General features: G+C 42.2%; 1 protein-coding gene and 1 pseudogene across 1 annotated transcript in view; one reads left to right on the top strand and one right to left on the bottom strand.

Annotated features, from left to right (window-relative positions):
• The first annotated feature begins 295 nt into the window (after window positions 1–295).
• PKD2L1 (polycystin 2 like 1, transient receptor potential cation channel) overlaps window positions 296–27498 on the top strand; it is a 33863-nt gene continuing 6660 nt past the window's right edge. Inside the window, 5 exon segments of the mRNA XM_029244813.1 lie at window positions 296–530; window positions 943–1056; window positions 25422–25549; window positions 26014–26267; window positions 27221–27445. Coding sequence (XP_029100646.1) covers window positions 296–530; window positions 943–1056; window positions 25422–25549; window positions 26014–26267; window positions 27221–27445 — 956 coding nt within the window.
• Window positions 9852–10457, bottom strand: LOC114883470 (annotated as a pseudogene).

The following is a 27498-nucleotide window of genomic DNA, read 5'->3' as shown; positions in this document are numbered from 1 at the left end:
TGACTCAGGACCATCCCTCCCAGGCCCCATCTGCAAGCAGCCCTCCTCTCCCCACAACATTCACCTCTCTCACCCCTCCTTCCTTCCAGCCCCAGTCTCCACACCCTCCTATTCCCCTGAACAGGCACCTGCTTTCCTCCTACAAAAGGCAGGAGACAGAGGCTGTGTGAGACCAGCTGCTCTCACACTCCCTTTCCTTTGCCCTCTGCTGGCTAGGCTGGGCTGTGCCTTTGTTCTCTCTTCCTCCCAGGTGAGAGTGGGTACCTGAGGTGCCAGGTCTCCTGCCTCATTCCCCATGAATGCTGTGCAGTGTCCCAAGGGGCAGGAGCTACAAAAGCTGGGGAGCGGAGCCTGGGACAACCCCGCCTACATTGGCGCCCCCTCCCCGCGTGGGACACCAAGGATCTGTACTGTCTCCAGTGCGGTGCCTCCTCCATCCCAACCCAAGAAGCCTGAAGATGGACCCCAGGAGAAGGCACACAAGACCCTGGTGTCCAGTTGCTGCCTTCAGATCTGTCGTGGCATCAGAGGTACCTGGTGGGGGAGGATTCTCCTGAGATACTGGAGTCAGGAGAAGGGGTCCACAGAAGCTGTTGGAAGGGAATACAGTCTGAAGAAGAGGTGGAATCTCAGTGTGTCTTTGGGGTTTGTGAATGGTCTGCGTTAGAGCTGAATGCCCCAGAGTACAGAGGCTAGTTTAGTGGTCTCCCAGAGGGAGAGCCTGGCACAGTCATCTCTTGGGGACCCAGAAGGGTATGAGGGAGCTAGTTTGAGGGAAGACACGGATGTGATGATACCTTAGACTGCCCCACCTGGGATAAGGTGACAAGTAAAAGGGCTGGGGTGGAAATGAGAATAAAGTCCAGGGACTGATAGGCAGGGTAACTGGAAGGAGCCCTGCTGTTGGGAATCCTGGGCATCCTTCCAATGTCCCTCCCTTAGGACTTTGGGGAACAGCCTTGACTGAGAACACAGCTGAGAACCAGGAACTTTATGTCAAGACCACCCTGCGGGAGCTTTTGGTGCACATCGCGTTCCTGGTGGACATTTGTTTCTGTGAGTAACATCTGTCTCTGTGCACATCTGTGTGTGAGAACATCTATGTGTACAACAACTGGGCACACACCTCTGTGGGCAACATCTGTGGTGACAGCCTCCATCTGTACGAGCAGGCTGTGCCCTGGTCTATTTTATACCTTTTCAGCTTAAGATTTTTTAATTAAAAAGAAGTTGTCACTGAGTTCAGGAGAAAAAGGCAGACTATTGGAAAGCTTTTAATACAGGTTACTTCTTCAAGTGTTATAAGGGGAATCCACTTTTTAAGTTCAAGTTCCTGATATCTACTTAACAGCCACTGTTTTCTATTAGCAGGTGGAAGTTTTTACCCTTCTGTAAAGAGTGGAAGACACTCCTTTTTATTTATTTATTTATTCATTTATTTGGTTGCACCAGGTTTTAGTTGTGGCAGGCAGGCTCCTTAGTTGCAGCTCCCGGGCTCCTCAGTTGTGGCATGTGAACTCTTAGCCATGGCATGCGTGTGGGACCTAGTTCCCTGACCAGGGATCGAACCCGGACCCCCTGCATTGGAAGTGCGGACTCTTATCCACTGTGCCGCCAGGGAAGTCCCAAGACACTCTTTTCTGTTCAGAAAAAATAGTTTGGTGGGTTTCACAGAGTTATTATACTAGGTCTGATCCACATTTCTTTGGAGGCAGGAGGAAAAAGATTCAGCAGGCCTTAGAGCTCAGATCCCTAATAAAAGGATTAAAGATGCAAATGGTGTGGTAGTCAGTGCAGCTAAGGTTCTCCCATGTGAAAGAGCACCATGCCACAGGCTTTGAGGGAAGCTTATCTGAAGATCTATAGATATAAGCTGGGAAGGTTTGGTCTCTAAGTTGAGAGAAGCAAGTGAATAGATAGATCGGTGAACCATGGAAGAATAGAGTCAAAGAATTAGAGATAATAATAAAGGTGGACCAAACAGATGCTATAAGACCTACAGATAAACATGCTTTGCTTTTCTATTAATTGCTTCTTTAAATTTTTGCACAAGTGAATTTTGGCTAGTTTCATAGAGTTGTGTGTGTATGCGTGTGTTGATTGAAGCTGCAGCTTGGACCTTGCAACTAAGGTGCCTCCATTACTAGGTGGCTTTATACCCCACAGAAGCCTCTGTTCTTTTTAGGATGCATGAATCGTTTGCAAGTAGACTCTGAAGGTCTGATTATATAAGTTTTGGTTAAAAATTTCATCATCTTTGTGAGCTATCCACATGTGTATGAGCCCTCTAGGAAAGCTGAACACTTGTTTTGGTTGTACTCTGTTGGGACTCACTCTGTGGGGATAGACGGGACAGTTCTGCATGTTTACCACAGGCCATCAGCATGGAGTGAAAGGAGGCAGAGCATATGGGGAACAACAGTCAACCCAGTGTACATTTTTGGGGGCCCATTTGATTCCTTTCAGCAATGACTCTCAGAAATTCGTTTGTTGACATACTGACTTTTTGTCTCAACCATCTGCTAGGAAGGAGTGTTTCTCTCCTTTTTCAGATCCTGTGACAACAGCTGTAACCTGCAGGCAGAGCCTTTCTCTATAAATGACTCAAATATCTCCATTTCCAGGTTAGCCTTTGGAGCAAGATTGGGAGGTTTCTAGCTCCCCAGAGTGTACCATTCTGGCTTCAGGGTGGGAAGCTTAAGTTCTATCCACTTGTGTTCTCTACTTTTTGAGATCTCAATGCACCGACAAATACTAGATGGTCTGTAACTTGCCAAAGTCTGAGTCGTGGACTCAGTCCAATAATTACAGAATCCTTAAGCGGCCAGGAGCTTTAGAGGTCATCTAGTTCAAGGATGCAGAAATCCTTTCTCCAAGATCCCTCCTGTGGTTCTCTGTCAGGTGACCAAGCAGCCCCATCGTGGGGAACATCCATGGGAGTTTCACTCTTTCATGGGGCAGCTCTTCTACTGTTGGGAAGCCCTATTTCCTTTCATCCACAGAGCTCCCCTTTCTATGCCAGACATTGGACTGAGATATACAGAGATGACTGATCCTTGAGCCTTTCAGGGGCTCATCTTCTCCTGTTGAGAACTTCCTTCTATTGAGCCGTCTACTTCCCTGTTACTCTCCGAAGTGACAACCCTTCCACTGTGACTGAATGTGGCTATCATGTTTCTACTTGGTAATATGTTCTCTGGATTAGTTACCTTCTAGTTTCTCACTAAACCAGTCATTATAATATGGTTTCCAGAAGTGGTATTATGCAGAGATTGAAGGCATGGGCTCTGAATTTACACAGACTTGGGTTCAAACACCAGGTTCTACCATTTACCAGGTGAGGGACCTTGAGTAAGTTGCTTAACTTCTCTGAGTTTCAGTTTTCTCATCTGTACCTACCCAATCCAATAAGATTATTACATAAGGTACATGAGGCAGTATCCATGAAGTCATTACCTCTGTGCCTAGCATATAGTAAAAAATATTCCATAATGCTCACCATCCTGGTTGCCTGTCTCTAGGCCTGATCTATATGATGCCCAGTAATGGACAAAATACTCCATAGTCAGTCTGACCAGTTCAGAGTTCTGTGATGCTGTTACTTCAGTTGTATCCAGATTTGTGGACTATATGAGGACATGCAGAGGAAATAATTTCTAAACTAAAATCTGAAAAATGAGAAGAATTTAGCTCCCTGAAAGAGAGGTAAAGACAAGGGAAGTTTCTGGGGAGAAAGAACAGCATGTGCCAAGTCCCAGAAGTGACAGAGGGCATGGTCTAGTGAGAATGCATCAGTGTGCCTGGAGCAGAGAGTTTGAAGAACAAAGTAGTAAAAGATGACAAAGCTGGCCGTTTAAGCAGGGGCGGGTCATGAAGGGTCTTATAAGGTATGATATGGAATTGGGATGCTATCCTGAGGACCCTGTGGGGAGCCACTGAAGAGTTATAAGCACAAACTTCCAGCCCCCTCAAGAACATTCTTATGAAAGAGAATTTGGAGGCCTTCACATTCTGATGGTTCCTACAACACATAACAAAATACTACTAAAACTAGTTTCCTAGGCCCCATGCTCTCCCAGCCCCTTCCTTCCTTCAGGCTAATCTTCAGGCAACACTGAGCCTTGGACATGGTCTCAGTAGGGCTTCTTTGGTGCTCTCCAGGGTCCTGACCTCACCTGTCTGGCATCTCTGCTTCCTCAGCCTCCCTGAGCTCTGGCTACCTGCAACTAGACTATATATTCTCAGTGGGGATGATATAGCCCCCAGAGGGGTGGAAGTAGTTTCTTTCAGGGCAAAAAAATCCCACTTAGATATTTCTATAGCTTTTTGGCTCTCCAAAGGGCTATAGTACATAAGCAAATGTAGAGAATATATGTGGTATTAAAATTTAATTAGGGTGGAGGGTGATTAGGAAGACAATGTCTAAAGAGGCTCCTGGGTTAGGGTACAATACAAAAAATGTTAAGAAACACTAAAATAGACCCACCTAATTTTGCTAGTCAGTGTGCTGACTAAGATGTCCTACCTAAGGACGGGGGTGCAAGTCCTGGCCATAGAATCTGGTATAAAGCAGGGTGGCTGTTGTATTGTTCTATCAGGATGCTGTCTTCTAAGAGCTGCCATGACATGTGATATGCTGCCATGATATGGATATGCACTGTACCAGTTTGCTTTTCCCTGTCAATTCCTGAAACTAGGTTCAGATGCTCCAGGACCCATATTGGCATAATGGAAAGATAGAACATTGGAGTCAGACTAATGGGATTCAGTTACCAGCTCTTCTGCTTATTGGTTTTGTGATGTTAGGCACTTCCTCGTTGGTAGAACAGGGAGAATAATACTTATCTTATGGACATAACATATATAAAGAATCTAACACAATTACTGATAGCATTTATCTTTGTGTTATCTAGGGGAATTTCAAAATACTTGATCTTTTAGTCTGTTTGTAAAAAATACCTTTCAAGGAAGAAGCAAATCTGAAAAGACTATATAATGTATGGTTCTAACTACATGATATTCTGGAAAAGGCAAAACTATGGAGATAGTGAAAGGACTGGTGGCTGCCGGGGTCTTGGGGGAAGCTGAAATGAGTAGGTAAAGCATAGAGGATTTGGGGGCAGTGAAACTACTCTGTATGACATTATTATGGTAGATACATGTCATTATTATACATTTGTCTAAATGCATAGAATGTACAACACCAAGAGTGAACCCTAATGTAAAGTATGGACTTCGGGTAATGGTGATGTGTCAACATAGGTTCATCAGTTGTAACACGTACCACTCTGGCTGTGTGTATGTGGAGGTAAGGGGTGTATGGGAAATCTCTGCACCTTCCACTCAATTTTGCTTTGAACCTAAAACTGCTCTAAAAATTAAAGTCCTTTTAAAAAAGTCTATTTTAAAATTTATTTATTTATTTATCTATCTATCTATCTATTTATTTATGGCTATGTTGGGTCTTAGTCGTGGCACGCAGGCTCTCTAGTTGCGGTGCTTGGACTCAGTTGCCCCGTGGCGTGTAGGATCTTAGTTCCCCGACCAGGGATTGAACCCACGTCTCCTGCATTGGAAGGTGGATTCTTAACCACTGGACCACCAGGGGAGTCCCTAGAATGTCTATTTTAAAATACATTTCAAATTTGTAGTTGGCTCCACATTTAGGGATAGTATCATTTGAGCAGCATCCACTTCTGACATTAAAACTTTAAGTTAAGGCATTTTCTCCAGAAGACCCCAGTTTATCACTACCACCACCACCATCATCGTCATTATCAACAGCACAAACAACAAAGCTTTATTGAATAATTTTTCAATGTGCCTGGCACAATGCCAGGTACATTATCTCATTGACTACTCCCAATAACTCTAAGAAATTGGTTCTGTTATCACTCCCATTTTACAAATCGGGAAAAGTTTAGATATGGCAAATAGCTTGCCTAAGGCCACACAGCAAATAACTGGCAAAAGTAGGAATCCAACTGGGGACTAGCAGCCTGACTCACATTCTAAGCAGTCTCTTTGCATGCAAATTTGTTACACATTAATTTATTAACACCCATCAACATCTTATCAAGGTAACTCCCTGCCCTACCCTAAAAGAAGCAGACTCTTGAGAGAATTCTACCAGCTGATTACTTTTCTTTCTTTTTATTGCCATATTTAAAAGGTGATATAAAAGCTTAAGGAACATTTTGAAATACAATTCACCACCACAGTACCAAAGGTTATTTTCTAATTACCAAACTTTATCCATATAGTTACATATTTTTCCTAGTTGTATCATATTGTACGCTTCCACTTACAATTATATCATAGTTCCTCATGTTTGTAAGTTGTTTTTATATTTTCATTTTAATGACTACAGTCACACCACAATTAGCTAAAACATTTCTCTTGTTATTTCAATATTTGCCTAGAGTAGGTAAATATATCTACGCTTGCTGCTTTTTTTCACCACTTTTGTTGAATTATCTCGGAATTTCCAGGGAGAGAAAATTACTACAAAGACAGGAATGTATTCTTGGTACTTGCTATGTGTTGTCATTTTGCCTCTGTAAGCAATCATGTAAATTTATTATGTTGCTAGCACTGTAAGATCATACCAATTTTTGTCACAACTTCATTAACATTGGATATTCTTATTTATATTTTTTATTACTGAATAGGCATAACATAGTACAATTTACCTTAATTTATTGGTCTTTGGTTACTAGTGAGGATGGACAATTTTCTCATGTTTTAATATACTATGTGTATTTACTTTTGTGTAAATTGCATAAGAAGTATATTTGAAGACAGGCAAAGAAGAAGATTGGGGGTGAAGTTTGGCACATTAGACCTTAGGTGAGGGACCACCCATCAAAGGGCTTATTTCCAGGATGTGGGTTCCTGGGGCTGGAAAGAACAGTCAACTAAGTCAGGGATCACCTGCACAGCAGTTTGGCCTGGGATGGGCCCCAGTAAACTATAGTGGTCAGCCATACTGAGCACATTTCTTCTCCCTTATGCTTTATTCTAGGAACCGGGTGCGTCTAGACACCAGGGCTATTTGGAGTCTCATCTGGCTAAAATAGATCTATCTTTTTAATGCAGGCATTGTGGGTGAACCATCGATCTTTTCATAATAACCATATCAGTCGTGCAGCCCTTTAAACCTTACAAAGAGCTTTCACACCTATTATCTCATTTGATCCTGACAGCAATCCTGTAAGGGATAGATGTTATTACTTCCGTTTCACAGATTAGGAAGCTGTTATTATTGTCATTATGAATAGTCCAGGGGTGATCAGTAATTCAGAAAGGTCCCTGATGGGTGGAGTCAGTCCTATTCCTGGGCAGAGAAAGTGCTGGAGAATGATCTTCCGGCCTCCACCCCTTCCCTCCCACTGTCATGCTGTTTCTGAAAGGGCTTCCAGCCTTTTGTCTTCTTGGCAGGATGGCTGTAGCCTTTTGTTGATGGAGGAAACATTGAAGGTCTTTGTGTGGAAACAATGGCTGTTTGTTTTAGGAGACAGTATTGTTATCTCAAAGGTGCACCTGGGACTGCCCCCACTCCCCCCCATAGGAGCGGCTCTGAGCCAAGACAAGGCTGGGTCTGGTCACCATGGAGCTGGGGAGGAGGGCAGAGACCCCTTGGCCTTTGGTGACTTGTATCTACACACCAACTAACATCAACTGGATGTTCTTTATTCGCTACTGGTTGTAAGGAAATGCCTGCCTCTGTTCACTGCTTTCTTGTAGGAATTTTAAGGTTCTGTCCATAGATTGGTGGAATCTTGCATTAACAGGAGAGGCTGAAGTAAGCTTGGAGATCAGGAAGAATGTCTTTTTTAAAATTGAGATACAATTGACATGTAACACTGTATTAGTTTTAGGTGTACAACATGATGATCTGATATATTTACATATTGTGAAAGGATTACCACAATAAGTTTAGTTAACATTCATTACCACACATAGTTACAGGTTTTTTTCTTGTAATGAGAACTTTTAAGATCTACTCTCTTAGCAACTTTTCAAATATAGAATACAGTATTATTAACTATAGTCACCAGTCCTGTACCCCAGGATTTATTGATCTTATAACTGGAAATTTTTATGTTTCGACCACCTTCACCCATTTTGCCCATCTCCTGCATCTGGTAACCACCAATCTGTTCTCTGTATCTATGAGTTTGGGGGGGGGGGTTGTTTTTGTTTTGTTTGGGTTTTTTTTTTTCTGTGTGTTTGTTTGGTTTTCTTTGTTTTTTAAGATTCCACAAATAAGTGAGATCATACAATCTCTCTCCCTTTCTACACACACACACACACACACACACACACACATCACCTTCTCCTTATCCACTCATCCATCAGTGGACACTCAGGTGGTTTCCATGTCTTGGCTATTGTAAATAATACTGCAATAAACTCAGGGGTGCAGATATCTTTTTGTGTGTGTGTGATAACAGATCAATTTTAATTCTAGCACCTGAAGCTATTCAAGGGTATGCTTTAAAAACTTCATGGAACTGTTGTACACATTCAATAAAGTGACAACTGTGCAATACCACTTAGTATCTCAAAATCAGGAATATACTTTTGAATTGTTTAAACACAATCCACAGAATTAAAAACAAAATCAGAAGTTATCCACAGTTAAACTAATTGTCAATTAATAGTTTTACCCTTACTATTTGATATAACAGTCAATATCTAGTAGGGGATATTGGAAGTGATTTCAGATTCTCATCCCGTTGTACTCTATTGGGAAGGTTTCTTGAGTAGCTATGTGACTGGCCAAAGGTGGGTACAGCCAGGACCAGAACAGCATGTAAGGCTCTACCACAGTTTCTGTAGTTTTGACTTTTTTTCCTTTGTCAGCTAAAAGTGCACAGTGAGAATTAAATACTTATCTTTACATATACACAAGGTATGCTGTGAAAGCATATTTGCTTACAAACATATAAAAATACTTGTTAACTGGTTTGATAAGAAAATAATATATAAAAGTATATAGCAAAACATTAATCATCTCTGACCCTAGAAAGATCAATTCCATATTTTATATTACAAACAAAAACAGTTTTAGTTTTTTTGAATCCCTTATAGAAATACTTGAAAAGGAAGACAGACAGGAATTATTTATTTTTACTCTCAACATGGCTGTGAAAAGGGTTAAATTAAAAAACCAAGAACACTAAAATGACTAAGTCCAGAATAAGTCCAAATATTTGGCCACATAGAATATTATCTTTAGGAATAATAGTAAAGGCTTTACACACAGTTTTTAACCTATAAATACAATAGGCATTTTGGTATTTTGGCCACTGGAAAACAAAGGCTATAGCATCGGTAAAGGTCTGAGATGTCTCACTTTTGTGGATTCAATTCAGTGTATTTAAGGTTAACTAAAGTTGACATCAAAATTTTTAGAGATAGGCAAAAATTCACATTTTAAAAAAACTCCCTGTGTTTCTATTTAGAGTAACAGTAGGAAATATGATTCCAGAAGTTAAAAGTTATTTCACAACCTATGACTTCAGTTTGGCAAACAGCTTAGGTTCCAAAACTGATTCATCCCTATTAAAAGTAAGTCCTTAAAAAAAGAATGTGTCTGTGTATATAGATATCCATTTTAAAGGAATCAGATAATCCTTGAAGCAGCCTTAGAGTTTCCTTTAAATCTGTCTTGAATGACCATTGGATTAGCTTCATGGAAAGGATTAGCCAGCTTCTTGGTCTAAGGCTACTACGGTGATCATTTATCTAAGGCTAGAAAGGTACCAGCGTGATGTAAACTGTAAGGAGAGAGGGAGAAGATGAGGACTTTTCCTGGAAATTGGTAGCTAAAATTCAAGGGATTCTTAGAAAATGACACAGTGGCAGCCTTTCTTGTCTTTTTCTTTCGTTGGTTCTGGGGAAGGAGGACATTCCTGCTCTTGAAATTTCCTTATAACCCGGACAAGTTCATGGAAAGCTTGATCTATATTCATGCTAATCTTTGCTGACGCCTCCATGTATGTTACCTTAAGCTACAGTGCTAACTGCTGTCCCTCCTGCATTACCTGTCTCTGATGATCCAGATCTGCTTTATTACCAATTAAAATCATTGGAAACTCATCACGATCCTTTACTCTGAGAATCTGTCTTTGAAACTTACGAATTTCGTCAAAACTGCCTTTGTGACTGAAAAGACCAACAGGAAACCCTCGCCAGTTCTCACATACTGTTCTTTCATAGCTCCAAACTCCTCTTTGTCCCGCTGTATCCAGAATATCTAGCCGGGCTGCCCGGTCACGCATCCCACACTGCTTTGGGCAGGAATCCTCGACGGTTGGATCATAATCCATTACAAAATAGGACTGGATGAACTGGATGGTGAGCGCCGATTTGCCCCCGCCGCCCCTGCCGACCACCACTAGCCAGTACGTCTCTTGGCAGGAGCCGTCCCGCCAGCCGGCGGTGGCCATGGGGACGCCGCCCGCCCTCGGCCCGTATCCAGGGACCTGTGCGGCCGGCGGGCTGTGGGCGAGCGGCCTGGCGGGGGTCCCGGGGGCCGGGAGCTGCTAGAGGGCCGGTCCGGGCGGCAGCGCGGCGCCCGGGCTGACCGGGTCCCGACTGAGGCGCGGAGAAGCGAGGTGACCGCAGCGGCGAGGGGCTGCAGCGGCCGGGGGGCCTCACTCCTGCGCCCGTCTTCGCAGTGCCTGCCAAACGCAGCCTCCAGCGCCGCTACAAATGGCCCTCTCAGCAGGTATCTTTTTGAGACAGTGATTTCATTTCCTTTGAATAAATACCTAGGAGTAGAATTACTGGATCATATGGTAGTCCTATTTTTAATTTTTTGAGAAACCGTCATAGAAGATGTCTTTCTTGACTGAGCGTTCCTAGAATTAACAAAGAAAGGAACAGAAAGATATTGGACGTTCAGGAAGTATCTGTGGGTGAGCCCCTAACCCCCATGTGGCTGTAATGATGGCAGAAGATAATTGGTCACATAGTATCATAACATTAGTGAAGGCACAGTGGTGATGGAGAGAGCATGGGACCTGGAATAAGATGACTTGCTTCAAATGATGGTACAACCAGTTACTAGACACGTGCCTTTGACAAGATGTAGGTCAAGATACTTAAATCTCTGGAGGCCTTGATTTCCTTGTATATCTTTTCTTTTTTTTTTTTGCACAGCTTGTGGGATCTTAGTTCCCTGACCAGGGATCGAACCCGTGACCCCTGCAGTGGAAGCATGGAGTCTTAACCACTGGACTGCCAGGGAAGTCCCCCTTTTAAAAAAAAAATTTATTGGGGTATAGTTAATTTGCAATGTTTTGTTATCCTTGTATTTCAAGTGAGGATAATGTCTGCCTTTGTGAGACTCTGGTGGAAAACAAATAAGGCACTCAGTACAGTGCCTGGCATATAGTGGGCTTTCAATAAATATCAGTTGTCATTCCACATCGTTTCCATAAATTTGGAAAATATTGAAATGTAAAGTTTAACACACTGGAAGCCCAGGGTCTGTTTGAAACCACCAGGATAATGCTTAGCAAGGATAAGAAAGATTAGCCCTCTAGAAAGGGTTGCCAAGGATTAAGAATGGCCATGGGATGATGATTTCATGCCTCAGCACACTCAGTTACCCTTGGCCTCTCCAGACCCAGAGAATTACAAAGTCCTTCTAGTACTAGGGTGAGGTGATCTGAGTCAGTTCAACTTAAATGATAGGGATTTAGGCCCTACCAGCAGGCTTTGACCTGTATTTGCTATAGCAGAATTCCCTGGTGTCCCAGAATTTCCAGGGCATGGATCACTATTACAAGACCGGTGGGCCTGGGCATATCCTGTTGTCCAATGCTGAGTGACAACTTGTCATTTAGTTTCCCCCACGTGGGACTGTCATTGGTCTCTAGAAGTACAGTAGTACATTTAAGTGCTAGATCTTAGGATCAGGGAAAGGATTTTTAAGAAGAGCTATGCTTCAGTCAAACACAGAAGTGCAGGCAGCACTAGCTGATGAAATCTGGGGCACCACCAGTGTAAGTGCCCCGAGAAAGGACACGTAGCACGTATTCATAAGGCATGAGTCTGAGTGCTGACTCTGCCTCTCGCCAGCTGAATGACCCTGAGCTAATCATATAAACTCTGAACTTCATGATTCATAGGAAGCCGCTCATGGGTAAGGCGGAACAATCAGGCCATGGCTGACCGGCTATAGCAAGATATTGCATGGAAAAGTTCTTTGAAAACTATGCAATGTGGTACACAGGTAAGGGATTTTAATAATATTGATAATGATCTCTTTACACTATGGAGTGGTGGCAGCAGGAAGTCTAGGGTTTTAAGTTCAGGCAGATTCTCAGGTCTGGGTGGAGGTGCTAGTCCCAGAAATGAGGCATAGGGCAGTGGTTCTCAAAGGTGAGCAGATTATTTCACAGCATGAAGGAAAAGGACAGTTGAGACAATGAGAGCTTGGGTATTCATACATTCAAACATTTATGAAGTCCTACTATGTGTCAGGCCCTAGGCCAACTGTTAAAGGGTTTGAAATAGAGAGACTCATCCTCTGCCTTCAAGGAGCAAAAGAGGTGGACATGTAAACCAACAGTGACCTGTGGTGTGATGGATGTAATAGTGAAGGAGTGCTCTGGACCATGGCAAGATGTGAGGGGCAGAATGGTCAGAGAGACCTGGGAACTGTTGCAGGTCCCAGAGGCAGGCAACCATTCACATCCGAGGAGGCCCAGAGTCAATGCCAGGGAAGCCTAAAGTCATTGCCGTTTGCTTGCTTCCTTGTTTTAACATCTCTGGCTTTCAGCCTGGAGGAGGCAGGGGTCGAAGGAGGCAGCAAGAGCCAGCTAAGACCTCAGACTATGGAAATGCAAGAGCTTTGCTGAGTCTGGAAGGGCAAGTATGAGAGGAAAATGTAATTTTAACTAATGCATAGTCCTTGTTTTAAAAAGTCCAATAGGGCCACTGTTATTAACCACTGTTAATAGTTTGGTGTATATAATTTCAGCCATTTTCTAGGCACATGTAGATATACATAAATTTAGATAAGAGGGCTTGGTTGGTTTATACTAGAAGGCGGTCTGTGTAAACAGAGATGAAATGTCCACCAAAGGTGGGAAGTGTAGGAGGCTTTCCCAAGGTGTTGATGGCTGATGGCAATAATCTCAGTATAGGAGGATCTCTTGATGTACTTTGTAGAAACTAACTCACACTTCAAGATATCTGCCAGGAACTGCCAGCCTGCAGTGAAGGCAGGAATCAGGGGCAGTGCTTCTTGCTGGGTACTTCTGTATCCTGGCCTGACTCTCCCAGCATCTCCTTTCTTCTCTCTCGTCTCTTTCCCCAGCTCTGGTCCACTTTGCTTTCTTCTCACCTACCTCTGCCCACAGTATTTGACTCTTCTTTCCTTTTGACTTTTTTCTCTGGTCCACTGTCCATAGTCCTCCTGTCCCTGACACAGCTTCTTGAGATTTCTTTGAAAGGCTCTTTCTGATGGGAACTCCGGGGAAACATTGTTCACTTTTGGTTCTTGAGCCCCAGGGAAGGTGTGTTTTGTTTTGTTTTTTTAACTGAAGTTGATTTACAATATTGTGTTAATTTCTGCTGTACAGCAAAGTATTTCAGTTATGCATATATATATATACATTCTTTTTTAAAATTCTTTTTCGTTATGGTTTATCATAGGATACTGAATATAGTTGTCTGTGCTATACAGTAGGACCTTGTTGTTTATCCATTCCGTATATAACAGCTTACATCTGCTAACCCCAATCTCCCACTCCATCCTTACCAAACCCCCTCCCCCTTGGCAACCACCAGTCTGTTCTCTATGTCTGTGAGTCTGTTTCTGTTTCCTAGATAGGTTAATTTATGTCATATTTTAGATTCCACATATAAGTGATATCATATGGTATTTGTCTTTCTCTTTCTGACTTACTTCACTTAGCAATAATCTCTAGGTCCATCCATGTTGCTGCAAATGGCATTATTTCATTCTTTTTTTATGGCTGAGTAATATTCTATTGTATATGTATACCACATCTTCTCTATCCATTCATCTGTTAGTGAATGTTGAGGTTGCTTCCCATGTCTTGGCTATTGTGAATAATGCTGCTGTGAACATAGGGGTGCATGTATCTTTTTGGATTAGAGTTTTGTCTGGATATATGCCCAGGAGTGGGACTGCTGTATCATATGACAATTCTATTTTTAGTTTTTTGAGGAACCTCCATACTGTTTTCCATAGTGGTTGTGATCTCGGCGAGGCAGCAATGAGTGGTGCTGTGAAGCGAGATCTTAATTCCCTGCCCAGGAATTGAACCTGGGTAGCCTGGATGAAAACTAGGAATCCTGGCCACCAGACCCCCTGGCTCTTGCCCCCAGTGAAAAATGCATTTCTCACAGAGGCAAACCTGTAAAAACAGGTACAAAGTTTATTATTAGAGACATAGCACAGCAACAAGTGGGAGAGCGCACAGAGAAACACTTTGTTTAGTTAAGATAGAAGCAAGGCAGAGATGCACACCTGGAGAGAAAGGGTGGGGCATCCTCCCTAATAAGGAGGAGTGCAGTAAAGAGGCGGTTAAGTCATTTATATAGTTCAGTTCTTCTGGGTCTTTGTTTACCTTTGGCCAATTATCTGGTTGCTTTTTCCACACCTGACCTGCCTTAGGAGCCTCCCCAACATGCGTGCGCAACTTTCTTCCAAGATGGATTACAGCCCAGAGGCCTATGGGATGGCCTTAGCATCACGTATTACGGGGTGGTGCCCCCTCCTTTTTGACCCCCAAGGAGCCTTTCTGCGCATGTGCGATGTTTCCCTTGCCCCAAGGATGGGAAATGTATGACCTCTTGATCTTTTAATAGGGTGTAGTCCCACTCTGTCCCTGCCATAAAAATGTCCAATGTCTGGTTATTTACCTTATTTCTGTTGCTGGTTTTTATGAGGTGCAGATCTCGAAATATAGACAGGAGACCAGTCATAAATATGTAGTCCTGGGGCCCATTTGTCTCTTGCTTCAGGAAATGTAAACAGGGAGCTAGTAATGAATGTCTGACCTGGAGCCCATCTTCTTCTTACCCCAGGAAGTGTGAACAGGAGATCAGTTGTAAATGTCTAGCCTGGAGCCCATCTATCTCCTGCCTCAGTTGTACCAACTTACATAGGAAAAGTTTGATAATGTGTTTCAAGGAGTTCACGCCGTTCAAAGTGATAATGACATGGTCTCTATTTAAATGATTTAAAAATCAATCCATATATTAATTACTTAAATATGTCTTCCCTTTCTATAGAACAATTTGAGAGCCTCCTTTTGTGTACTGAGTGAGCATGCCCTGTGGTAAAGGAGGTGATGCATTTATCTGCCGTGTCTGAAGCTGTCTTCATACATTTTTCCTGGACCGCTTTAATTTTGCAATATCACATGAGTCAATCAATGATGGGCTACCCTTAACAGACCCTGTAACTCCAGAGAGAATCAATTCTTGGCATTGGATGAACATATGGTTTGGTCATGGTATTGATTATCCTACAGTCTTCATGGAATCATTGATGCATGCAGCTTGGATTGCAAAATTACAGGTGAAGTCCATGGCTTCTCTGTAGTGAAATCACTCAGTACCAATTCTACTATACCTTAGTCACCTTTCTGTAATCTTTTATAAGGATAGTGCGTGAAACGGTGGCATCATAATTGGGGTAACCCCAATATATGTGGTTTAGGTATGTCTTGCCTGGTTTCCCAGCTTTCCTGGGTCCACATTTTCAAGGACTCTAGCCATGGCTCCCTTTAGCATCAAGGGCTCTTCTCTTAATGCTTCCTCAGTTTTAGTATTAAATATCTCTTTGGTGTAGGTAGATATAGGCAGCAAAGTCTTTTTTTTTAAATTTATTTAATTTATTTATTTTTGGCTGGGTGGGGTCTTCATTGCTGCACGTGGGCTTTCTCTAGTTGTGGCAAGCAGGGGCTACTCTTTGTTGCAGTGCACGTGCTCCTCATTGCAGTGGCTTCTCTTGTTGCAGGGCATGGGCTCTAGGCTCGTGGGCCTCAGTGGTTGTGGCACGTGGGATCAGTAGTTGTGGCTCACGGGCTCTAGAGTGCAGGCTCAGTAGTTGTGGCGCATGGGCTTAGTTGCTCCCCGGCATGTGGGATCTTCCCGGACCAGGGATCGAACCTGTGTCCCCTGCATTGGCAGGCGGATTCTTAACCACTGCGCCACCAGGGAAGTCCTAGGCAGCAAAGTCTTTAAACATCAGGTCTATAGTACTCTCCATGGCCTTGGCTTTTTTCAAGATGATCAGTCTCTGGGAGATCTCAGGCAAAATCTTTCAAGGAAACACAGATAAGAGCAAGCACAGTCTTACTCTATAACCTTCTAGGAGGATATGTGTAGAACCACTTCTGACTCATCAGCCAGTAAAAAAACCCATACTGAGGCAGGTCTCTTATGTTATACCCCAGTTGGCATCTTCTCTTGAAACAGTGTGCCCTTCTTAAAGACCAAAGCTATATATGTCATATATCTCTCCTGATATTGCTGAAGTTCATTCTATGTCTTGAGGTTTTTGGACAAGAACTATGCCATTTGGGGGGCAGTATTTTTCTTTCCAGGATGGCCCTGAAGAAGACCATCCATCTTCCTCAGGGCCTTTGACCTCCTGGTTTAACTGCTGTCTTAATAAACTTTTCAAGTGGTTCTGAAACCATGTAACAGTTTACAGTCCATCAGCTAAGGTTATATTAAATCTATAAGAATCAATTGCTTTTGCTTGCTCTTGCATCTGCACTAAGAAATTGAACAGAACGGAGAAATTCCAGCAGCTGATCACAAGTGTATTCTTGTGGCCTGTTCCCTAGTCCCATCTTCAATCATGTAGGTATCTTATTTCAGTATTTCATCCCCTGAGATGATCTGTTACGAAATTGATTCAGCATGGACACATATTTATAGGTCTTTCTTACCCCTGTCATAAGATCTCAGAGCTATCAGAAATTTTAGGGGGATCACTAGTCAGTTCTTGGATTCGTTTTCCACTTCTCAGAATGATCACCTTCAGCCTGATTGGATTCCTTCAAAAGCAACTCATAACCCATTGGCCATGAATCTGATTTCCTAAGAAGAAACGGGCCATGTGTAGTCATAGGTTCTCTACAACTTTAATCATCTCAACGTAAATCCTAAAAGGCTTGATAATGCTTAGTTACCAAGGCAGCTGTGAGTGATATAGTTCTCTCAGCTGTATTCTCTTAGATACACTGATGTGAAATCTTTCAGTGAACGCTCTGAGGACTTAACCCTTCCCTCATTTCCAGGTCCCAACTTTCTTCTGCCTACTCTCCATCTTAAGAACCATAAGGTATTTGGAATCCAACTTTGGATGATCCAATAGCATTAATCAGAATGTGTCAGTGGAATGGCAAGCAAAGAAGAGAGTGAAGGGAGGAATTGCCCAAGAAGAACAACAAAATAATTTATTTTTTCAAAAAAAGGTTTTCATTTTGTATTTATTTGTTTATTTATTTATTTATTATTTATTTTGGCTGCACTGGGTCTTAGTTGCAGGATCTTCATTGCGGCATGCATGCGGGATCTAGTTCTCTGATCAGGGATCAAACCCGGCCCCCCTGCATCGGGAGCGCGGAGTCTTACCCACTGGACCACCAGGGAAGTCCTGACAACAAAAGAATTTCTTAATAGGGGACATCGTACTAAGAAAAGGAAAAATGTTCTGTGTATCCAGTAAATGGTTTTAACCAAGAGGTCTGAGATTAGACTTGGCTTTTCTTAGGATAGGAATTTTGTGCTAACAGCTTGTTGACTTCAACTCTTTTTCCCTCTATGCTTATCCTAATTTTCTTAGAAAAGTTCCTTTTGCAAAGTACCCTTCTGATATAGATGTATTCATATGAATTGCTTCAGTTGGGATGTTGGTTTAGCTGCAATAACAGTGGCTTAAATAAGATAGAAGCTTGTTTCTCTGTCATGTAACAATCTGAGGTATAAGAAGCCCTGGACTAATGTGGGGCTCCACAATCATGTGGGGCCCAGGCTCATTCTACCCTATTGCCATCCTCAACATATGGCATGTGTCTCATGTTCCAGCTCCTGCTCTTATGTCCATGCTCTAGCCAACAGGAAGTAGGAAAATAGAAAGGGAAAGCATTTTCCTTCCTTTTAAGGACATAAGTCAGAGATGTACATGGGAACATGTCACTCCACTTGTATTCCATTGGCCAAAATTTATTCAGATGGTCACTATACCTAGCTGCAAGGGAAGTTGGATAATGTGACGTTTAGCTGGGCAGCCATGTGCCCCTAGATAAAATTATATTATTATGCAAGAAGGAGAGGAAAGCTATTGGGGAATAACTAGCAGTTTGTGCCAGGTAGGGGAAGAGTAAATCGTGCCCATAGTTTGGCATGGGAGCAGTAACAGCTAATGGAACCTGGAGAAATCAAGGAATTTATAACCTCCCTGACATAAATCATAATGGAAGCTGATGAGATATGGTTCTTTTCCATCAGGAGTGAGTATTAAAGTGTTTAGCTAAGCTATTGTGAAACTATCGTCAGAGGCTGTTGGGGCGGCATTAAGAAGGGTGAGTTTCAGGGCATTGTATTTTATTTCACAAGATAGTAGACTCATCCTGTAGGGATAATCATAGACCTTATTTCCCTCCAAATTATTTACATGACCAAAGCCAAACAGGATCCAGTGTCCTAATAAATAGGTAAAGATATTTCAGAGAGCTTCTCAGCAAGATCTCTGATAAGAGAGGCTCAGGAAAAGACCATCAGAGGAGCTGTTGGTTAAATATATAGAATTGGTAAAGCCCAAGGAACTTCCAACTCTTCAACAGTTGGAGGACTGTTATCACAGTGGAAGTTCTATCCACATAATGACTGCCAGGGCTGGGATTGGGGTGAAAGAGACCTCCATTTTTCTAGAGAAGTATCCTCAATGCTTTTCTTCAGAGCTAGCCAGTTAGCAGTTGGCTTTTGCGTGTCAAACACTTGAAGGCACAGAGTTTCCAACAGAGGAGTAGTGTAGACACATAAAGGAATTATACACTTGCTGGCAGAAGCACCCCAGCTCTTCAAGGTTCTTTGTCAATTAGTTGAGAGAAGGGATCTCGTTCCTGCTCAGAAAGAGTGCTGTTAGAAAAGGATGGCTATGTTCCCTTAAATGGTAATTAGGGACAGGGAAGGAGTTCAGTAGCATGATGATAACCTGTATGGCAATCACCCGGGAAAGGAGAGGCACAAAGCAACTGCTGACTTCTTATTGCTCTGATCTGGGAAGGTCTTCCAGCACTTCAAAAAAGAGGACAAGAATATTTGGTCTCTACTGTAAATATTGGAATGGATAAAATCAAATTATTATTCAAGCTCACGATGATGGTGATTAATAATAATTATTACAGTCACACTTAGTTAATTACAATATACTTATGCCCCACCTATGTCCAAAAGGAATCTGAGCCACTTACATTAAAAAGCACAAATACAGGGACCCAGTGGTTAAGACTCCTCGCTCCCAATGTGGGGCCTTGTCAGGGAACTAGATCCCTCATGCCATGACTGAAAAAAAAAAAAGATCCCGCATGCCGCAGCTAAGACCCAGAGCAGCCAAATAAATAAATAAATAAATAAATGTTTTTAAAACACAGATACAATAAAATATAACCCTTTAGAATTGTAATAAAAAGACTTAACAAAAGACTGGGAAGAGATAGGGGAGGAAGATAACTTAAGATAAACAAATGCACTGCAAGTGAGAACAAAGCCTGAGGCTCCTGGAAACCAAAGCAAAGAAGAAAACACAAATAGATTGAGTAGTTCTCATTGTGAGTAAGAAAGAGCACACCAGTTAATAAGAAGATGCTAACTCTGGAAAGAATTGGCTTTGTTGGATTTTATGTAAGAAACATGGAATATCATAATGGATAAAAGCAATGTTAAAGATTGGAGCTACTTTTCTTTTGACTGTGTTTTATATCTGCCTCCCTTAAAATCTGTATAATATCCTTACTCTATAAAGGCAATTTTTAGGAGTAGGGATATATATTTACATACGTATATATATATTTATGTATCTCTATACATATATGTGTGCATATATGTACAATTTAGATATTTGTAAACACACATATATATATTTGTGTGTATAAATTTCATGATATTCTAGAAACCTGACTTTACCCAAAAATATAGTTCAGAAAGCTTTGAGAAATGAATGGTATTCCTAGAATATCATCCTCAGTTGACCTAGTCAGCAAACCCTCTTCAATATAGGGTAATAATGTATTTTAATTAATGTAGACTTTGTCACAGATATGCTAAAGTCATCCACAGCCCTCTAGAGACGTTCAGACAGTAGCGGAAGCTTTTCTAGCTCCATTTTCCTCAGAAATAATGCAATCTTTTTGAAAATGTCGTGGTTTTCCTATAAGTAAGGAATATGTCACAATAAAATAAAATCCAGTGAAAACAGGCTTAAACCTGAATGGAATTTTTTCTCTAGGTAATGAAAGTCCAAAGGAGGACAGGGTTCAGGGCTGATCAATCCAGTGGCTTAAGGACATCATCAAAGACTCACCTGTTTCTGTTATTCAGTTCTGTCAGCTGCACAGTCAGTTTCATGCTAAGCCTGGATCATCTGGGGCTTTCTTATTCATATCTAGTAAGAGACAGTAGGTCCCAAAATGTTCCAGAAATCTCTCTTCATGAGTCCTTGATCTCAAATGGATTACATGCCCATCCCTGAACTGATAATGGTACCAAGGGAGGGGTATTTGTGGATTAGCTTAGCACTGAGCTCCCTTTCCAAGCCCTAGAGCCAGCTGTGGATTCAGCATCTGGCAACATATGTGAGATGCTTAGTAGAGGTGTGGTACCTCAAATAAAATCATGGTATGAACCAAGAGAGGGTCTTAGGAAGTAGTCACAAAGCCCAATATAGCATCCAGCACCTGGAAATTTCATCCTGTGACTTGAAAACAAATAGGTAGAAAGATTTTAAAAATGATTTTATTATTTTTATGTTCTATTATTATAGCATTAATTGAACTCTATGGGAATGAAGAGAAATAAAATCTGCCTATTATACTGTTCATTAAAAAGTCCAATTTTCCTTTAAGGTCTTATATATTTACTATTTTTAAAATATTTAAATGTAATGATAGCAGCGAAACAATTTTGCATTTTGCTTTTATTACCATTTCAATGGTTGTATCATACTCCATTAAGTGGCTCAGTGATATGTTATTTATAATTATCTATAATTTATTGCCTCTCTGTAGGACATTTAGGTTGCTTGTAATTTTTTGATGTTGTAAATAACCCAGGTAACATTTTTATGCCTGCGATTTTTTTCCTTCGAGACTCATCTATGTCAGAGTATGATTCTTCATACAGATTTATATACATTTATTCACTTATACCAGAATGAAGAAATTTGAAGCTTCTTTTTAAAAAAATTAATTTATTATTATTTTTGGGGGTGCATTGGGTCTTCGTTGCTGTGCTCAGGCTTTCTCTAGCTGCAGCAAGCGGTGTGCGGGCTTCTCATTGCAGTGGCTTCTCTTGTTGCGGAGCACGAGCTCTAGGTGCACAGGCTTCAGTAGTTGTGGCATGCAGGCTCAGTAGTTGTGGCGCACGGGCTTAGCTGCTCCGTGGCATGTGGGATCTTTGCTCTGCGGCATGTGGGATCTTCCTGGAACAGGGATCGAATCCGTGTCCCCTGCATTGGCAGACGGATTCTTAACCACGGAGCCACCAGGGAAGTCCCTGAAGCTTCTTTTAAGATGCTGATCTTTTGAGTTTACCAACTGCTTTCATAATTTGCCTCCTGACTCAGATATTGAACTCTTCAAATAGTTTTCTTATAAGGATACCTTATAAACGTGCACAATCCTAACCATTTGGATTGACCTTTGGAAGGAGAGTCAGGTCCCTAATCAGAAGGATTTTGAGTAGTGGAGTGATATGTTAGTATAATGTAGAGCAGTGGCTAAATTCAGGGTCTTTGGAGAGAATCAGACCTGAGTTTGAATTCAAGTCTACCTCTTTGCTATCTGATCTTTGGACAAATTATCTAATAACATTTTGGATTTCAGTTATCTGCATAAAATACAGATAGTTCCTACTACTTTATGAGGTTTTTTTTTCAGGATTATGGGAGAAAATGTATTCAAAGCCTGGTGAATAATAAGCGTCAGTAGTAGTGATTATCGTTATTATTCAGCAACTGTGAATTTGACCTGAAGCCAAGGGTAAAAGGCATGATATAATGTATAGGAGAATTTAGTTTCTGTCCAAGAGAAAAAACATCAGATTCCCTGTAGTGGATGTGGCCACCTGGTCTCTGAATCCCTTTCACAGCATTCTCATGCAGTCATTGTCCAGTGTCTGAAAATTTCCTGGAATGAGGCCCTCACTACACCTAAAAGGTGTTAAAGTGCTGACATACTGACATTTGATATACTGACACAAATTCTGATTCCTCCCTGTTCCTGTCCTTTCTCTGGCCTAGTGTTACCTTTTGAAGCACACAGAGCAACTCCACTCCTTCACTGGATCTTAAAGGAAGGCTCCAGGAAGGCCAGCCACTGCCCATTGCAGGAACCCCTTCAACGTGATCCTCAGCAGATGGTCTTTTGCTGACACTCTCAGGGGCAAAATGGATGTTTGTGAAGTGTGGTCCTTTTCTTAATAGGAAGCACTAATGGTTAGGAATCTCTGCCTTTTATGAAACTTAAGTTTTCCCTCCTGTAACTTCTACCTTTTGGATATAGTGCTGTCCTTAAAGCAGAACAGAATTAGTTTACTATGGAGGGAAACAGATTTGCATTTGAATCCTGGCTCCCTTAGTTGTTTACCTTGGGAAAGTGACTTCAGCCCTCTGAGACTGGGAAATAATAGCACCTAATACATAAGGTTGTTGTAGGATTAAATGAAATAAGCATGTCAAGCACTTAACATAGGGCACATATTAGGTGTTCTGAGTATCAGTGGGCATTTGACTAGGTGAAACCATTTTTCTCAGAATACATAGTCTTTACTGTCTTGGATAATAATCAGTGATGTTATGCCTCCGTAAAGGGTTGACAATCTGTTCAGAGCAATACTGATTTTGAGTGGTAACTTTGGAGAATTGGAGAGGAGGAAAAGATATAGCCGTGACTACCACCTAGTGGCCATCTAGAGGTATAACAATTTAATCAGCAATGTCTTTAGGAAAAGTTCAGCTCACTGACCATCAGTTCTAACTGCGGTGGACCCTCAGCAGACAGAAGTTTGATTTCCAACCCATTTTCCAGATCCAGAAGAGTTGAGTCTGAGTCCTACAGATACTGAGGATGGGAATCACAGATTTTATTTATAGAGAAGTCAAGTCATTTCTTGGAATTAATAGAGTGGAATGCGGAAATGTGAAATAATAATGCTTTCTTTTTGCTGATTTCCTCCTGGAAACGTATGATGTTGCTTGTGCCTAATCTGGGACCACTCACCGGCCTTTCTTTTCCCCAAGACTGTGGATGAACTTCAGTCCACACCAAAGCATTCCCTTTCCAGAAAGGGAATAAAATATGTTCCAAGATTTGAAAATAAAATTCTTAAAGGGAATTGCTCACAAGAGGCTGACAAATCCTACTTTAAATTTTTTGATTTAATTTTTTGATTTAAAGTTTAATGAGTGAACTGAAAAGTTACAAGAGTAATACAAAGAGTTCTTACATATATTTCACCCAGATCTCCCAAATACGAATATTTTACCATGCTTGCTTTTCCTTTATCATTCTCTCTCTCTGCCCGACTCTTTCTCTTCACACATACACACACACAACTGCTTGAGGGTAAACTGCAGACATAATGTCCTGTTATTCCTAAATACTTTAATGTGTATTTTGTAAAAACAAGGAAATGATCAAAGTCAGGAAATTATCGATGATCCAGTACTATCATCTAATGAACAGACCTTATTACAGTTTCACCAATTATTCCACTAATAGCCTTTACAGCAAAAGAAAAAAATTATGGTCCAGGATGTAGTCCTAACTAGATGCACATATTGCATGTAGTTTTCATGGTTCTTTAGTATTTTAGGACAATTTCTTTGTTTTTCATGACCTGGCTAAAAAACTGAGTAACAATTCAAAATATTGACAATTATAAAAAGTTTTATAGAATTATAAAAATTTTAAAGAAAAGACAGGAATCCATGAGTTCATACTGATATATATACATGAATAAATTAATGAGGAAGAAGGAAAAGCTCTTCCTGAAGAGAATGCCAACTAATAAATGCAGAAGGAATGATGGAATGAGAAAATCACAGCTTGACAACCTTAATAGTAATAATTAGGCAAAAGTTGTCAAAGGATGCTAAAACTAGTAAGTGAAAGATTGATGAATAACAGGATATTTGCATAGTTTCCAAGTATTTCCCCACAAAATATATATTCATTACAAAGAGAAAAATAATAATTGTATATTGAAGAAAGCTGGATGATACCACCTTAACAAGGGATCAAAGTTAATATCACCAGTAGTAATACAGTTACACAATTTATGCCTCCTAATATCATGCACTGAAAAGGACACGGTCTCCTTCTTTGATATTCCTTGCCAAAAATGTATAATCTGAATTTAAACACAAGGAAATATCAAACAAATCTAAATTGAGGGGGCAATCTATGAAGTAAATGGCTTATACTCTTCAAATTGTGCCTTTAACCAGAAAACTTATAGCGTCCCTTGACAGCCCTACTTCAGATGTGTGTATTGGGGTGGTCAAGGGAGATCTAGTTCTTCAGGGCAAAGGCCAGGTTTTATTTTGATCTGGGGATGCTCTGAGTCCCTCTCTCAGGAGACAACTGTGCCCATCAGGATGCACCAGGGCCAGAGGTGCCATGCCTACCTCCTACTCCCATGACTGCAGAGTCGCTGACTCCAAGGTCCAGGATACCACATCTCCATTGTACGATATTTGACCAGGCCCTTAGCATACTCTAGAATTTGGAGGCATCTTCCCAAGGGCATTAATAGAGGACAAATAAAAGGAAGCACTACCTGATGCAGAAGGTAGAAATTTCCTGGCTCTGGGGAGTAAGAACTAGGAAGTTAAGCTGGTTCTGGAAGAGAAAAGTGAATATTCAGAATGACGATGTCAAGAGATAATTACTGAGTGGAGTTCAGTCTTTCTGAGGTGAGTTGGGAAGAGAGAAAGAGAGCTTATAACCACAACTCTTCCCTAATGTGTTCCCTGGTTTCCCCAATGCAACCGTCAGCCTCCTTAGCCAACTCTAGGGGATAGGTCCCATCCGGGTGGCATCTTTGGCCTCAGGGCAGAGGCTTTCCTGTCCCCTCTGGATAATGGAGAAGGGAACAGTGTTCAAGACACAGCCTCTTGGGTTGGTTTCTAGTGACCTATGGGATGACAAGCTCCAGCGCCTATTACTACACCAAAGTGAGGTCTGAGCTCTTCTTACATACCCCATCAGACACTGGAGTCTCCTTCCAGGCCATCAGCAGCATGGCAGACTTCTGGGATGTGAGTATGAGATCTCCTCTGTCCCTCCCCTCTTCTTCTCAATGGCCTAAAGCCTGAGGCCACAGGCCAGGGTTCAGGGATGTCAGACAGTGGATAAGGCCATATCCAGAGACCAGGTCATTCTAGAATCAGGCCGAGTCAAAGGATCAGGCATGAATTAAAGGGTCAGACTAGACAGAGTTCAGGTAGTGATAGGTTAGAAATCAGGATGATAATCAGAGATTTAAGTCAGTACTTCAACTAGTATTGAGAATCAGAGGTAAGGCAGAATTTCAAACTGTATTTTAAATAAAGAATAAGGCCACATCAGGCTAAGATCTGGCCAAGGTTCATGACTCAGCTGAAGAGTCCAACAGAAGCATACTGGAGACAAGCTGGAGGGGTCAGGGAGTGTGGGAAAAGGTCATTCTAAGGGTAAGGGTCAGGATGAGGCTGGGTCAGGTTCAACCCAGTTCGTGGTCGAGTTTGCCCAGGGCCCACTACTGGACAGTTTGTATTGGACCAAATGGTACAACAACCAGAGCCTGGGCCGCGGCTCCTACTCCTTCATCTACTATGAGAACCTGCTGCTGGGGGCTCCGAGGCTGTGGCAGCTGAGGGTCCGCGATGACTCCTGAGTGATGCACGAGGACTTCCACGAGGACATTCTGAGCTGCCACGACGTCTACTCCCCAGACAAAGAAGAACAGCTCCCCTTTGGTCTCCTCAATGGCATAGCGTGAGTGAGTCCCCCCACCAGTGTCGCAGGGCTTGCCCCTCTGAGCCTGACACCATCCCAGGTTTGGGAACCACTTCCAATGAGTCTTAAGGAGCCTTGGGGGTACTTGGGGGAGCTGGGGGGCATCTCTCTGAGACCCATCTGTGACTGTTTGGAGACCTTGGTCTGGGGTCACTGAGGAACAGAGAGGGTGTGTTAGCAGACAGAGCCATAGCCTCTGGACTTGTTTCCACACACAGGTCACAGTCACAGTTGCCCTACTCTGGAGGCAGTCCTGCCAGAGGAAGCATCCTGTCTTGCCCAGAATTCCCTCAGGCGTATGGAGAATGGATGAAACATTGATGCTGCCACACAATTCATGCTTGGAAGAGTCTGACCCTTGGAACTAATAGCGGAAGGCAGAAAAGGGCCAAGGATGGATGAGGAATTAGGGAAGAAACGGGAGATGTGTGGATAGGACAGGAAGAAGGGGAAGGAAATAAGGGTCCAGGGAGGAAAGTTTGTGGACAGAACAGAAAATCATAGGGTTAAGTAGACAGGTGCAAAACTACAAGAGCAGAAGGGGTCTTTTCTGGCTTATGTGGGCCGGGTGCTTCCCTTATGGGGACTACTCAGGCTGGAGTCAAAAGTGGGCTTGGGTTTGTCATCCGTAGGCTTGGTGACAACGTGAAAATCAGGAGATTTACATTTGAGTTTCAGTTCTGCCACTAACTAGTTGGATTATCTCAGATATCTGAGTCTTAGTTTCCTCATTTGTAAAATGTAAATAATATTTACCCTCCCCTCCTCAAATAGTTATATTAAACAAGGTAATATATGTGAAATATATTATATATATATATATATATGAAACTGTAAAGCCAAGACAATTATAAAGTATTGCTGTTGCCTTGGGAGACCAGCTTCTGCGGCTGGTTCAGACCTCTCTGCTCAGATGGCTTCTTCTGTGACAGATAGACCTACCACTCGCAGGATGAGCTGGGGGGCTCCTCTCACTGGGGCCAGCTCACAAGCTACAGCAGAGGTGGCTACCACCTGGACCTTCCAGGATCTCGACAGGCTAGTGCAGAGGCACTCAGGGACCTTCAGGAGGGCCTGTGGCTGGACAGGGGCAGTCGGGTGGTCTTCATTGACTTCTCAGTCTACAATGCCAACATTAATCTTTTCTGTGTTCTGAGGTGGGTCCCCTTTCCCTGCCTTCCCTCCATCCATGGCTCCTGATTCCCTTCTC

This window comes from Monodon monoceros, unplaced genomic scaffold, assembly GCF_005190385.1.
Source record: "Monodon monoceros isolate NGI ecotype Baffin Bay Population unplaced genomic scaffold, NGI_Narwhal_1 Super_Scaffold_4, whole genome shotgun sequence".
Taxonomy (NCBI): domain Eukaryota; kingdom Metazoa; phylum Chordata; class Mammalia; order Artiodactyla; family Monodontidae; genus Monodon; species Monodon monoceros.
The sequence above is the reverse complement of the archived record's forward strand: the minus strand, read 5'-3'. Positions and strand labels throughout refer to the sequence as shown.